The 15,353-nt window shown below is 34.3% G+C and overlaps 2 protein-coding genes across 2 annotated transcripts; one reads left to right on the plus strand and one right to left on the minus strand.

Annotated features, from left to right (window-relative positions):
- The first annotated feature begins 17 nt into the window (after positions 1-17).
- On the plus strand, positions 18-9,000 carry LOC105957064 (plant/protein (DUF810)). Its single transcript, XM_012980983.2, has 26 exons — positions 18-481; positions 602-777; positions 873-937; positions 1,054-1,393; positions 1,699-1,765; positions 1,851-2,004; positions 2,650-2,817; positions 2,964-3,074; positions 3,190-3,399; positions 3,518-3,619; positions 3,742-3,972; positions 4,211-4,285; positions 4,481-4,561; positions 4,714-4,899; positions 4,985-5,140; positions 5,218-5,310; positions 5,785-5,856; positions 6,000-6,117; positions 6,718-6,896; positions 7,076-7,154; positions 7,320-7,424; positions 7,525-7,631; positions 7,736-7,813; positions 7,903-7,998; positions 8,281-8,376; positions 8,673-9,000. Exons 1-26 carry the CDS (start codon positions 474-476, stop codon positions 8,844-8,846), a joined length of 3,327 nt encoding a protein of 1,108 aa, XP_012836437.2. The 5' UTR covers positions 18-473; the 3' UTR covers positions 8,847-9,000.
- A 79-nt stretch (positions 9,001-9,079) lies between these two features.
- On the minus strand, positions 9,080-13,145 carry LOC105957065 (Cyclophilin-like peptidyl-prolyl cis-trans isomerase family protein). Its single transcript, XM_012980984.2, has 7 exons — positions 12,871-13,145; positions 11,970-11,993; positions 10,636-10,723; positions 10,415-10,507; positions 9,820-9,852; positions 9,540-9,596; positions 9,080-9,353 (listed from the first exon to the last, which is right to left on the minus strand). The coding sequence occupies exons 1-7, from the start codon at positions 13,035-13,037 to the stop codon at positions 9,243-9,245; spliced, it is 573 nt and encodes a 190-aa protein (XP_012836438.1). The 5' UTR covers positions 13,038-13,145; the 3' UTR covers positions 9,080-9,242.
- Positions 13,146-15,353: the final 2,208 nt, after the last annotated feature.

Raw genomic sequence — 15,353 nt, forward strand, 5'->3', positions numbered from 1 at the left:
TTATATTTTAAATTATAGAAAAAGAAAAGAAAAAGAGAAGGCTGCGCAACGACGCTCCGATATAGGGACTACGAATCTCACCGTCACCGTCACCGTCACCGACTCCGTTAAATATTTAATCATATTTAGCTGTTGTTTTAGTCTACTGTTTTTGTCTTTTGACTCTTGAAATCTGTTTAGATAACCCAACAAACAATTCACATCTCAACTTCAATTCAATTCAATTCAATTCAATTTCGCTCTCAATTCCTCCAAACATTCACTTCTTCTTACCACCCCATTTCAACAATTCATCCCCTACTCAACTGCGCTTCAATTCTACTCTGTATTTCAACAAACCCCACAAAATCCCAGCTCGAATCGGTTGTCAACTCGACCGTTTCATCTCTAAAGACTTCATCTTCGTTGAAATCTTGTTAATGCCGCGGCGATCGAGATTCATCTGCTGACTTCTTCAAGTTTTCGATTCAGCCATGGATGAGTATGTTTGGATCTTTGTTTTACATTTCTGTTTTTGTTCAGTTTTTTATTTTTCCCAGCATTCATCACTGATTTTCTGAGTAACGAAAAAGAGTTGTTTATATCAAATTCAATTATACAGGGAGAATGAAATCGAACTATTGCAAAGATTTCGCCGGGATAGGAGATTACTCATAGATTTCATACTCTCCGGTAGCTTGATAAAGAAGGTGGTAATGCCTCCTGGTGCAGTGTCCTTAGACGATGTCGATCTCGATCAAGTCAGTGTCGATTATGTCCTCAATTGTGCCAAGAAAGGTGATGAATTTCGAAAGAGATTTTCTCTCTTGTTTCGTCTTTACGATGTAATAATGAATGAAATATAACCATGACAAGTGCTACTAATAATGTAGGTGATATGCTCGAACTGTCGGAAGCTATTCGTGATTACCATGACGGCACTTGCTTCCCCACCGTGGTAAGATCGTCATTCCAGTTTCTCGCTCCCAATGTGTTTGATTAAATGTCTGAGAGGAGTATGCTTAGTTTAGTAACTCATGTTCTCTTTTATTTTTCATAATTTCTTGAAAAAAGAATAGTGCAGGTTCCTCGGATGAATTCTTTCTAGTCACGAACCCAGAATCTTCAGGTTCTCCTCCTCGAAGGGCACCTCCACCTGTCTCTGTTGGGATTCCAACTACAATTTTTTCGAGCCTTTCGGCTTCGGAGCCTATGGAGAGTGAACAAGTCGATGAATCGACGAGCTTTTCAAAGTCGCAGTCTCTTAAGTCTGCGCAAGTTAACGAACTAACAGTTGATGACATTGATGATTTTGAGGATGATTTTCTGCATGAGGATGAAAGCCGTAGATATTCAAGAAGAGTTCTGAATGATGCATCTGATGTTGTTTTGGAATTGCCTTCATTTGCTACTGGTAAATGTGATCTGTGATTGTCGACTTTGGAATATTTCGAGTTAATCTTTTTATACATTCACTGCTTCTGATGGTTTTTCCTGTGCATAACTTCCTAAAGCAATTCTTTTTTTAATTATTATTAATTTTTGAATCATGCGATCTAATAGGATTGAACATTTTAAGGTGTTTGCGCTCTTGTGTTTGGCTTATTTTTCCTTGAATGCAGTCAATTCGTGTAAATTTTATTGAATTACAAGTCCATTTCAATAGAAAGGATTCAACTTTCAAGTATATATTTTTCAATTTTCACTATTTCATCACAGGTGTAACCGATGACGATCTCCGTGAAACTGCATATGAAGTCCTCCTTGCTGCTGCTGGAGCTTCTGGGTCTCTCTCTCTCTCTCTGGCTTTTGATTAATCCTATCTGAGTAATGGAAGTTTTGAATTTATTGTTTTTGTGATGTATAAACAGAGGACTTATTGTTCCATCAAAGGAAAAAAAGAAAGAGAAGAAGTCTGGATTGATGAAGAAGCTAGGGAGAACTAAAAGTGAAAGTGTAGTCATGCAATCTCAGAATTCACATGGTTTAGTTAGACTGTTGGAGACGATGCGTGTTCAGATGGAGGTACTTTATGTTCTTCCCTAATATATTTTGCAACAGTTTTCATTGAATATTTATATATTAAGTCAAGAATGCAAGGCGCTACCACATTGCTCTTATGCTAAGGACCGTTTTCCCCCAAAGTTACTCTAAGTAAACTCAGATTGACAGTTCAACTAAACTACACTCACATGTCCATCTCCAACAATTTATACATAACCCTCAAATGCTTTAATTTTGTACATGTATAGCTTAAAAAATCATAATTAATATGTTAGACACTGCTAATTTTTGTCTGATAATCCTACATTTTCTTGAATTATTTTCAGAACAAGCTGAATTAGCTTCTAAATAGGCGCGGTCCCATGTCCCTGTATTCATATTTGCTAGCCATTCTGCATTCATTTTTTTTTTCTTCTGTCGGTATTAAATATTAGAATCATCTCATTTGTTGCTGCTGAACTTAACTTTATTCATATATTTTCTATACGGCTTGACATTTCTATTTTCAGAGTGAAGAAATATGTGAGTTGAACTAAGACATCTGTTATTACTTTGGTCTTAACTGATTTTCTGTTAAGATTTATAGCAGTGGTTATACGACATTGTTAATTTACTTTGATGTCCATCACTATGGTTTACTAATTTTTCGTTTATAAAAATGAAAAGATTTCGGAGGAAATGGACATTAGAACGAGAAGGGCACTTCTAAGTGGCATGGTTGGAAAAGTTGGGAAAAGGATGGATACTCTATTGATTCCTTTGGAGTTATTATGTTGCATATCACGTACAGAGTTTTCAGACAAGAAATCTTATATCAAATGGCAAAAGAGACAAGTGAGCTTTCTGTTTTCTTTTCTTTCATTTTTCCTTCTTCCTCAATATTGTTCTTTTGGCGTTTGAAAATTCTGAAGGTTTGAAATTCTGATGGCATATCTTGAATTACCTCCTATTTATGCTCTTTTGATTTGGTGTCAGTCCAGTTAAATATGTTGGAGGAAGGCCTTGTAAATCATCCCGTTGTAGGATTTGGAGAATCTGGAAGAAAAGCAAGTGAGTTGAGGGTTCTTCTAGCAAAGATTGAAGAGTCTGAGGTCCGGTTCAAACATTTTGAACTTATTTGTAGATTTTGACTTTTATCTGCCCTAGACAGTTAACAGGTTCTTCTTTTGCAACTCTGACTAAAAATCATGTTTTATTTTTTTCCAGTCTCTTCCATCAGGTACAGGTGATCTTCAACGAACCGATTGTTTGAGATCTCTAAGGGATATTGCTATTCCGCTTGCAGAGAGGCCTGCACGAGGCGATTTAACCGGTGAAATATGCCACTGGGCTGATGGTTATCACTTAAATGTTCGATTATATGAGAAATTACTGCTTAGTGTCTTTGATGTTTTGGATGAGGGCAAGCTTACAGAGGTTAGTGAAAAGGGAAAATTTAGTGGACTCACAGAGTTTCTTGAACTTTTGACTTTTGAAGAAACCATAAACCTATAACAAATTTCTGAATTTGAAATAACAAATTTCTTCATGACAGGAAGTGGATGAAATGTTGGAGCTTTTTAAGTCAACATGGCGTATTTTAGGAATAACAGAAACAATCCATTACACTTGCTATGCATGGGTGTTATTTCGTCAGGTATTGAACTGAAGAATTTGTGGTGAAGAGTTGATTGACTTAAATCTGCTCTTTTGTAATGCATGAATTTGAAAATGAGTGGACGAATGGTAGTGAAGTGCGCTTTTATTTATTTATTACAGTTTATTATCACTGGTGAGCAAGATATACTGCAACATGCCATTTACCAGTTGAAGAGAATACCTTTAAAGGAGCAAAGGGGCCCACAGGAGAGATTGCACTTGAAAAGCTTGACTTGTAGCATTCAGAGCGAGAAGGGTTTTCAGGAGTTGACTTTCTTGCAGTCGTTTTTGTTACCTATTCAAAAATGGGCTGACACAAGGCTGAGTGATTACCATCTCCATTTCTCTGAGGTATTTCAGAAAAGAATTTCAGCATTTACGTATAAGTTGATTGACTGTAGACGTCAAGTTAAATTTTACACCATTCGTGCACATTTTGATGGCTGTCTTTTAGTTTAATTCGATATCCAATTTTCTTACATGTGAATTTGCACTAATTTCAGTTTCCCATTAAAGCATAGATGTAAGAAATTTGGAAGATTGTTTCTCAGTAATTAAACACGTTATTTTCATCTATTGTTCTTTTTAGGGATCTAAAATGATGGAGAATGGATTACTTGTTGCCATGGTTGCTCGGAGGCTTCTTCTTGAAGAACCAGAGTTGGTATTACTTTTTTTTTTCCCTGAAGTTAAACTTGTCGTTTAGTTCTGCTCTTGGGAAACTTCTAGTATATATCTATTTTCGATGGATTTTGATTTTCGTGCAATTTCTTTATAGAACTATCACGTGCTTTTTGGCCCAACTGAAATTTGCTAGAAGTTTAATATTGTACTAATAATATAAAACCTTCAACTGCAGGCAATGCAGGCTGCGCCTCTCACAGATACAGAGCAAATAGAAAAATACGTGTCATCGTCAATTAAGCATGCATTTGCCAGGGTAAGTAGTTTCTAACTTCTGCCACTCAACTTTATAAATTCAATATTCCATATTGTTTCTTTCTGAAATATTCTTAAAAACATTATCTTTTAGTAATTAAATGTTCCCTAGTTGTAATAAGATGAAGTTCCTTAATTTTATTTGTTTTGCAGATTATAGAGGATGTTGAAACATTGGTTGACTCAACAAACGAACACCCCCTAGCATTACTTGCTGAAGAAACAAGGAAGTTTTTGAAAAAAGACACAACCATGCATTTGCCTATACTAACACAGCGACATCCCAATGCCGGTGCTGTTCTAGCATCTCTTGTTCACAAGCTTTATGGCATCAAACTGGTGAACTTTAGCTTGCATCTCGATATTTCTTCGCCTTGTTTATCGAGTAATTTGGAAGGTCTAATTATATTTAAAAATTGTGCAGAAACCATTCCTCGATAGCGCCGAACATCTTACGGAGGATGTTGTATCTGTATTTCCAGCTGCTGATAGTCTTGAGCAAAATTTAATATCCGTAATAACATCTACCTGTGAAGAGGGAAGTGCAGATTCTTACCTGAAGAAACTAAACTTGTACAAGGTGAGGTGTTTTCTTTTATTTTCGACACGAAATGAGTTTTTTATTGGATTATTTGACATTTATTTATTTTAATTCAGATTGAGATAGTATCTGGAACATTGGTGCTCCGTTGGGTCAATTCACAACTTGCAAGAATTTCAGCTTGGGTTGAACGAGTTATTCAGCAGGAGGTATTAACTTTTACTGCAATTATTACATAAATCATTCAGTATTAGGTCTCTGGTAAGAAATAACCCTTGCAAATGCTGGATTATCGTAAAGTTGATATTTAAATATAGCAACTGTCCACTACGAGGTTCAAAATATTCAGGCAGAAAGTTCAATCTGACTGAATTGGTATTTTATACATTAATGAAATTTGGATAATATGTGTTCGTCCGTTAATCGTCCAGAGCGGGACTTATAGTTGAGTTTCTGAAGTTGTGAATATGGTGTTGTCGATACCCAATAGTAAGTTTGGCTGGTAATGCATAAGGTTTCTAAAAGTAGCAAGCTGATATTTAAGTTGTGTGTTATAACAGAAAGCAAAGTTCTCGTTGTTGAACAAAACACTCTGGTATTGTATAATGAGTAAATTTAGGAGACTGTAATTTCTTAAGCCACAAATGAGGGTCGCATTTTATTTATTTATTTTTTCTTTGTAGAATTGGGCCCCAGTCTCAGCTCAGCAAAGGCATGGAAGTTCAATCGTTGAGGTCTACAGGATTATTGAGGAGGTTCACAGTTTATCATACCCTTACTTTGCTTTTTTCTTTTCTTTTTTGTCCGAGAAATATTGACAAAGTCACCTGAAAGTATTACCAGACTGTATAATCTCTCAATGATAAAGCTTGAGCTAACTTTTAATTTTTGTTTGCAGACAGTTGATCAATTCTTTGCTCTTAAAGTTCCGATGAGGCCTGGAGAACTGAGCAGCCTCTTTCGTGGCATTGACAATGCATTTCAAGTATATACCAGACATGTTCTTGACAGCTTAGGTATTGTCTTTATCTCATATTTTTATACCAAATATTGTTCCATTCCTTATATATTTTAACATTGACGAAGTGTTATGAATGATACTAATTACCACAATGTTTTCTCATTATAAACTTATAAGCAACCTGGTGGCAAAAAACCCAAAAAAAGAAAAAAGAAAAAGAAGAGAATAAAAAAGTAAAAGAAGAATAAAAAAAATAAAAGAAGAATAATAAAAAGTAAATGTTTTTTATTACTTGAAGGATGTATATACATAACCGTACAGTGAAAATACGAATTGAGAGAAAGAAAAAGAAAACGAGAGGAAAAGAAAAAAAAAATTGAGAAAGTTTCAATTATTTTATATGTAAATGTTTTCGTAGGTATTTTTACGAACCTCTATTTCTAACAATTTAATTCTAGAACACTAGACTGTACTTGCATTAGTCAATTACTCAATTTTAATGACTGTTGGCATTAATGTGATTTTCCACTTGGTCTGCGTTTTAGTTGCGTGGAGGTCTTCGTTACTTTACTTCGCAAACTTACGAGGCGTTTTTTTATTTTTAAAGTTTCAATCCTATGTGTGATATAAAATAGTTAATTTTATTGTGCTGCAGCTGACAAGGAAGACATAATTCCACCTGTCCCGCCTCTTACACGGTACAGGAAAGAAAGTGGAATTAAAGCTTTTGTAAAGAAAGAACTAACTGATTCAAGACTGCCCGATGTTAGAAAGTCAACCGATATCAATGTTTTGACGACACCTACACTTTGCGTTCAACTCAATACCCTTTTTGTGAGTTTAAATGACACACCACTGTGGCAGAGTGCTGTCTGAATTAGTGTTTATTTTATTTTATACACACACACACACACACACACATGCATATAAGGGTGCTTGTGTGTATAATTGCTCTTGTATAAGTACTTGTGTTCATATTCCTGGTACTAACTCAACTTGTTGCGTAACTGTAGTATGCGATCAGCCAACTTAATATATTGGAAGATAGCATTTCCGGGCGATGGACTAAAAAGTATCACGCTCACTCGACAAGTAAGTAATGCATACTTGGGGCTTTAGTTAATGTTCGATATGACAGCTGTTGAAATCTGTAATGTACACTCCACGATTTACACAGTGCAGTTAAAAATACTGAAAATAATTAGTGTTAATTTATTTTAATTTTAACAAAGTTTATGCTGCTATTCCTTAATGCAGAAAGACCCACCGAAGATAACCTGAGAAATTCCATCCAAAAGGACAGTTTTGATGGCAGTAGAAAAGATATTAATGCAGCCATTGATCAAATCTGCGAATTTGCCGGTACATCTAATTGGAAATTTATATTCTCAAGTTTGCAATCAATAATACACTCAAGCTTTTATGGTTTTTTATTTATTTATTTTATTTTATTTATTTGTAGGAACTAAAACAATATTTTGGGATTTGAGAGAGGTGTTCATCGATGGTCTGTATAAGCCAAGTGTTCATCAGTCTAGGTTGGAAACTCTGATCGATCCTCTTGACGTGGTACGGTTTTTATTTTCTGAAATTGAGATGAGAATATTTTGTTTATTATTATTTTTTTAATATTTAATTCACCAAATATTATGTCTTCTTGATAATGTCTGCAGGTACTTAACCAGTTATGTGATTTGATAGTAGAGCCACTTAGAGATCGTGTTGTAACGGGACTCCTTCAAGCATCACTGGTTTGTCTCTTATCACAATCTATTTAAATTGTCTGTGTATAGATAATAGCTAAGTAAATTTTTCATGATATCCTTTTTTTTTTTAATAGGATGGCTTAATCCGCGTAGTATTAGACGGAGGTCCATCACGTCTTTTCACTCCGGCAGATGCTAAGCTACTTGAAGAAGACTTGGAGGTTCTAAAGGTACATCACAAGAGCTAGCATGTGATTTATCGTAACATAAGACATAAGCCATGATTAATTTAATAATCCGGTCTCGTTTGATGTTTGTTTAGTACATTAACTTCTTTGGGGTTGGTTGGCCCACGTTTGTTTATTACAGAAGTATTGTGTATTGGAGCAATTCAATTATACAATTGGGTTCTCATAAGTTTGCATAATCTTAACTTGGGAACCAAACGAGGCACTAATGAAAGTGGCGAGTAAAGTAAATTCCATTATTTTAATGCATGTTTGATTTTGTAGGAGTTCTTTATCTCTGGAGGAGATGGGCTCCCTCGTGGTGTTGTGGAAAACCAAGTAGCACGCATTCGCCAGATCATTAAGTTGCAGAGCTACGAGGTTAGTTTTGTAATAAAATATCCCATTTGGATAAATTCATTTTACAAATAGATTTGAACTATTTTTTCGAATTAGATTTTTTGAGTTAGCGCGACGGATTTAAAATCCACTTTATATGGAATCAATTGAAGGTAAATCTACTTATGGAAATGCAATATAAGGTTTTATAGTATTACACACATACATCCCTCGTATGATGCATGTGTGAAAAAAACGAAAAACTAGATAGAGACAATAGTTAATCTGTTAAGCAGACACTAAAATGTATATATGTGTTTGTTAATGGATTTTGGCAGAGTCGGGAATTGATCGAGGACTTGAAATCGGCAAGTGAGATGGAAATGCAGGGCGGGAGGGGTAGATTGGGCGCAGATGCAAAGACTCTTATAAGGATTTTATGCCATAGGAGTGATTCAGAGGCTTCCCAGTTCCTCAAGAAACAGTACAAAATCCCTAAATCTGCATCTTAGTCAAAGATTCAATCTTTCAATCTGTTTTTTTTTTCCCTTTGTATTTGTATTCTTTCTCCGTAGTTTGTTCGAATCACTTGATTATTCCCTTGAGTTTGAAGATTTTGTATCTAGCAAATAAATATTGAGGTTGTAACACTATGAATTTGGGATCTCTCTCTCTCTCTCTCTCTCTCTCTCTCAGCATAACGATTTTATGTATCTTTTGCTTTAGTATCGTGAAAAATACACAATGGAACCAACTGTGTACATTTCTCCATATTCAGCACTTGGTGCAGCAGCTTGTTTTTCTAAGTAGAATATAATTCAGTTCAGTAACATCAATCTTGTAAGATGTTATATCAAATTACAGCCTGAGAAAAAACACATTGTTGTTATTCAGCATTAATGTTGGTTCTACATTTCTCCACATTCGGCAATAGCACAAGCCAGTTTAGGTCGGTTGTTAGGCCCAGTCGCCACATTCTCTATTTTCCTTGCAATCAAAAGACCATCTCCAAGAACCCGCTGTATAAAAATCGGAATTTTTTTCAGCAAAAACAATTACATCAAATTTTCCATAATCCAGAAAATTGTGTTACTTGAGAAAAAAAAGATTGGGGTTTTTTGTAGATATTAGCAACATATTAATAAACGATGAATCACAACATAAAAGAATAGATAATTAGCTGAGTGGCATTGAAATAGACGTACCCCGAAGACAACATGTTTGTTGTCAAGCCAGTCACATTTGCCAAGGGTAATGAAGAACTGCCATATGAAAATATACAATTAGAAATAACAGCATTGGTTCGTAAAAGATTAAAAGATAATAATTTTCCTGAAAAATCTACAAGTCACATAATAACATATTTTTTTTTGGTCTTCAATTCCCCGTGTAATTTGATTTTGCACGAGCATTCAAAAAATATGTGGTTATCCGAACAGAAACTATAATCTAACACAGTAAGATGCATAAATTTGATTTTGTTACCTGACAACCATTAGAATTCGGCCCACTGTTTGCCTGCCAAATATAAGAAAATAATTAATCAAATTTAAGACATCGTGTATTTCTAAAACAGACACTTGCCATCATACAGAGTTCAGGTTCAAGACAACAATAACCAAGTAACTGACCTTGTGGCTAATCATTATTAGATACAGGGACGTGTTTAAAATTTATAACCAAGTAGTAGACTGAATAATAAAGATAAGTACAAAATTCATTACTGTGTCTCTTTGGAAGAATTGAGAAGGAAATTGTAAATTCTCAGGAATCACAAAACATTAGCATTAATTTTTAATATGTTCATTGAGTTCTTAGATGTCAATATTTGGAGAATGTAACAAATCTACGTCGAAACGATATTCACTTTGAAAATTGTTCATTTTCTTTTTGGAGGTAAAAACAGGAATAGATTCACATAAGGACTAAATAAACAGTGTAGAATTACCGATTTGAAAGTCGAATTCCAATCAAATAAGTGGACTCTTAAATAATCATATAGCTCAACTCATAGTAGCTACCTTAACTATGAAAAGAAAATAATAACTCCATTTGCAGAGTAGAGATAATGCCGACTTACCATTGACAGTAGGCCCGGTCCAGTGTGTTTTGCAATAAAATTTTCATCATCGAACTTACTTCCATATATGGAGACACAGCCACTACCATCACCCTGCCATAAAAGTAAATATCAGCTAAAAGTGTCAAAAGAACTATATATATTTAACTGTGCCAGATAACAAAGGGTTTGGACTTTTATATCAAAATATACGATTATTCTGGTGTAATGAAGTGGGAGACCTTTAGAAAGTCACCGGCTTGGATCATAAAATCCTTAATTACTCGGTGGAACTGGCACCCCTTGTAACCAACAGGTAATCCAGCTTTCCTGAAAATTCGAACAAATAAAAGACAGAAGATGAAATGTAAACATCAATCAGATAGAAAATATGGAACTTTAACTCTAGTAGGTTTGCCGGAAGCATAGGAAAATATCAGAACATAATCAAAAACTATCCTAAAAGTAGAAGATAAATTAAAGTAATAGCAGCTAAGTGTTCTCATTGAGACAGAATTATACAGGAAATTTTGATTACCCTATTCAAGTTTAAAACCACCTCCAAACATCCAAATAGGAGGCTGGAAAGTATCGTTTGTAGATACAGGAAACAACAGTTGGGGCTCTGAAATTTTTTAGAGATCGCAAAGTTTGTGCTTTTAAATTTTTGTGAAAGTTTTTTTTTTTTTTAAACACATAGGGAGCTCTTTCAAATACATCTAGTCACCATAATATGACTGATCTACTAGCCTTTTCATTTCACTACCGTGTGTATCAGTTAGGACGAGAATGACAAGAATTATACTTGGGAAGGAATAACTAAATAGCCATGCTGATAAGAACCAGTAGTTTATGACTTAATTATTACAGGGGACGAGATTATGTGCCAAAATGGAACAATCTTGAATAAAATAATAAAATATGAAACTTTGTTAGTAGTGTGATGGAAGAAAATAGAAAAATTGAGTAACAAAACAAGATACAAGTACCCAATTCTTAGAACTTGCATACAGCTGAGCGACTTACATGCAACATCTCTGGTGGATTCTTTCTATTTTGAATAATGCATCATAACAATAAATCAGAAGAGTGTGTGTGTGTGTGTGTGTGTGTGTGTGTGTGTGTGTGTGTGTGTGTGTGTGTGTTGTGTGTGTGTCAGAACAGTTAAAAACAAAATTACAAGACATTGATTTGAAAGAACAAAGTAATGGAAAATCTAGGTTGCATATGATGCAGGAGACAGGGCAAATGGAATGTGATTTGTGAACATTGAATAGTATATAATCTACAGTCGATTTCTTCCTCCAAAGTCTTTCCTGCCTTTCTATTTCATTATTAACCTTCGCATATCAGTTCCAAACACGTCTATAAAATTTCCATAAAATGTTAATTGTAACCGTCTAACTTCTGGAAGAAGCAATTACATAATTGGTTCTGTAAAATTATATATTTTGCAGATATGAAAGAAGCTAATTTTAAACCACATCGTACACAAGGAAGGCTGTGAGAATTCCTGAATGATTTTAGCATAGTAGCAAGATACAAAATATGAGCCTAAAGTTCTGGAGTCACATACCTGTATTCACCCGTGCAGAACTGCCTGTAAATAAGAAAAATAAATGTCACTGAGTGGCAGCATACAAATTAAAGAACGAGAAACATACGAAGGGATCAAGAAAATGGTTGATAATCTTTTGAAGTTTTACTCAAAGAAAACTAAACCTAAATGGAAGAAAATGTTAACAAGAACACAAATCCATTTTCAGCAATTTTTTCAAACAACACATTAGAAACGAAACGACATAGAGCTAATCTTGACCAAGTTCTAGCACTTCCGATTCACAACCACCTTATGTCTTTTAATAGAAGTGAAAGGGCATATAGATCACAGAGGTTGGACCGGCTTCCAAGAAGTTGGATTCAGAACAAAATCCATATCTATTTACAGATACATAAAATCGAAGATGAAGGACATGTTAAACGTAAAACCAAAATTAAACGGGTTAAAGTGTCATAGTACATTCTCATAAACGAATTATAATGCAGCACCACGATGTTCACATTGTTCCCCTCCAACCGCCAGTATCACAAATCTATAAACAAGCACATTCAACCCCGTAATTTAGCAACTTAGATACATTACGAATCCTTACTATCCCCAATTTACGTGAACATAGATACAAGCGGAATTGAACAAGGGGATCGATTTTTATTTTACTTTTATCGAGTTTGAAATCTGTTTGAGTTCGGTGTCATTGTTAATTGAGTCAAACTTGCGAGATTTAATCGAAAAAAACACACATGTCAGGCCAAGCTTGAATACCTAAACATTTTTTGAACACATACTTTACCTGAAATTACGTTTAAACAATAAAATTAAATCAACCAAAACATTCAACCAGGGGTTTAATTAAGGTAGACGATACAAATAAAATCAATATATTCGGAAATGATTGAGGTGGTGGGAGTGGCGTTACCTGAAATTTTCTGCGCTTTTGGGGGCAATATCGGCAAAGAGCTCCATCTTTATACGGCCAGCAGGGATGTTGCCGATGGTGATGTCGAAGAATACGATAGGATTTTTAGGGTTTGCCGGCCTCTGGTGCCACTCCACCGCCGCTCCTCCGCCGCCCACAGACGCCATCACTGAGAATATAGTAGTTTCTTTTCCGGTGATTGTAGCAGTGGGTTTAGGGGGGTTTTGGTTTTCTTCTAGCAGTACATTTCAATTCGAACACGATGTAAATAAATAGGCAGCGACTATTTGCAAGACGAAAATTACTTAGTGCAAGACCAAATTAATTTTTTTTATTAAATTCAGTATAAAAAGACTATAATAACCTTAATAAAATACAAACAAAATAAAAATTATTTTATTAATTTCCTTTTGCAAGACCAATTTAAAAAAGAAAAATTAATAAAAAAAGAAAGAAAAAAGAAATTGAATTGAGAATTGAAAAACGAGGAGGGAAGAAGGGAAGAAGAAAACAAAAAAATCAATTGCAGCACTCAGCCGTCGCCCCGTCGCCGTCGCCCTGTCGCCGTCGCCATTGAAGTCCACCACCTCCCCGTCACCGTTGAAGTCCGTTGTTGCCCCAACCCCGCCACAACAATCTCACGAAAAACAAGTAAGGAAATTACTTTTTGAATTAATTTTTTTTTTTGAGAAATAAATGTGATAAACATGATTTTATTGTTAGAATAATGAATTCAAGTCATTTTAGAACATAGTTGATGATTCTAGGGTTCGATTGTAGCACTATTGTTGAAGGAGTTGCGGTTTTACAAAAAACGACCTGTACTTGTCGATTTTTTGGAAATTTTTCGACATACTGGTGTAGATTTTTGAAAAATCGACACACCAGCGTCGAAATATGCGCTTAATATCGACACCAGAATGTCGAAAATTTCAATATAATTCGACAGTTAAGGAGTGTCGAATTATGTTGAAATTTTCGACACTACTGTGTCGATATTAAGCGGATATTTCGACCTGTACATGTCGAATTTTTTGTACGTGAAATGAGGTGCGAAAAACAAGAAAAACGATCACAAAGTACAATATTTCTTACCTCTTTGTGTTCTTCGACCTTAGAATCCTCCATATTTATGTCTTGTGTATCCATAATGTCCTTCTTTTCAAGTTTTAGTAAAGATTTGAGTGTTTTATGTGATAAGGATTTTGGAGAATATGGAAGATTTTTTTGTGGAAGAAAATGTGTAAAATGAGGATGAAGAAGAAGATGTTGGTGTTTTGTTGGGGGAGTGAGTTCCCTCTCTTTTTTCCTTTTCTTTTTTTATTCTTTTTTTTGTATTTTTTTTTTTTTGTCTTGCAATAGCAATTAGCTTAATTAAATTAATAATATCTAAATTATTATTGGGGTTATATTTGTAATTTCCAGTCTTGATCTTAGTAAATTTATTTATATTTCGGTCTTGCATGAAGTAAGGTCTTGCACTTAGTAATTTTTGTCTTGCAAATATTCGTTGCCAAATAAATATTAAACATTAAAATAAAACTAAATTTAAATAAATTAGTATCAACTAAATGAAATTAAATAATATATAAGAAAATATTATATTTTGGGTATTATATTATACAATTTATTTTATATCATTTAATTAAAATATTGAAATAATTACTAATTTCGTGATAATTTATGTTTTTTTGTGAAAAAACTTAAAAAAAAACTGGGAACGCTGCCCCTAAACCAATATTATGATAAATTGTATATAATGCGAAAGCTTATAAAGGAAATATTAATTTATGTACCAAAAGACGAAATCTTTCGCCCCATGACCCCATTCCTTGGCTCAAAGAATATTTGATGGAGGAATGTAAATCATGGTAACTCAACGGCCCGTTAAGGTAGTGGATCCGGACCTGGTGCCCACAAGGATCCAATTCTAATTGGAGTTGAAATTCCCATATTGCGGCTGTCAGGATTCGATCATAGGACCTTGCACCAACTTACCACAAAATGATATATAAAAATCTAGAAAAAATATACCATGCTTGAAGTATATATTTATTCATATTTCCACTTAATATATAATTTATGCAAAATAAATACTTCGAAAAAATTTACGAACCTCGAAAACAAAATTTCCAATTGTTTCAATATGAGCAAGTTGGAACGGAATTTCCAATTTTCACCGGTTTTGATTCGAAAGGCTTCGATTTTGTAACAACTTTTTTTATTTTATTTCTGATCTGATTTAATTTTCGAAATTAATTCAAATAATCACACAATCTTATTTATTTTACTTAGTGTAGAAAAAAAATATTACCTTATGGGTCATGTTAGAGAGCCAAATTATTTCCTTTGCTATTTTAGGGAAAAATACATTTTACCCCATTGTACTATTTTCTATATAACATTTACCTCGCGTACTATGAAAAATATACTTACCCTCTTATTTTAATGATTAAACTATTTGACTCTTAAAGGTGTTAGAA

The sequence above is a fragment of the Erythranthe guttata genome, chromosome 2 (genome assembly GCF_056151865.1).
Source record: "Erythranthe guttata isolate IM_541 chromosome 2, IM_541, whole genome shotgun sequence".
Taxonomy (NCBI): Eukaryota; Viridiplantae; Streptophyta; class Magnoliopsida; order Lamiales; family Phrymaceae; genus Erythranthe; species Erythranthe guttata.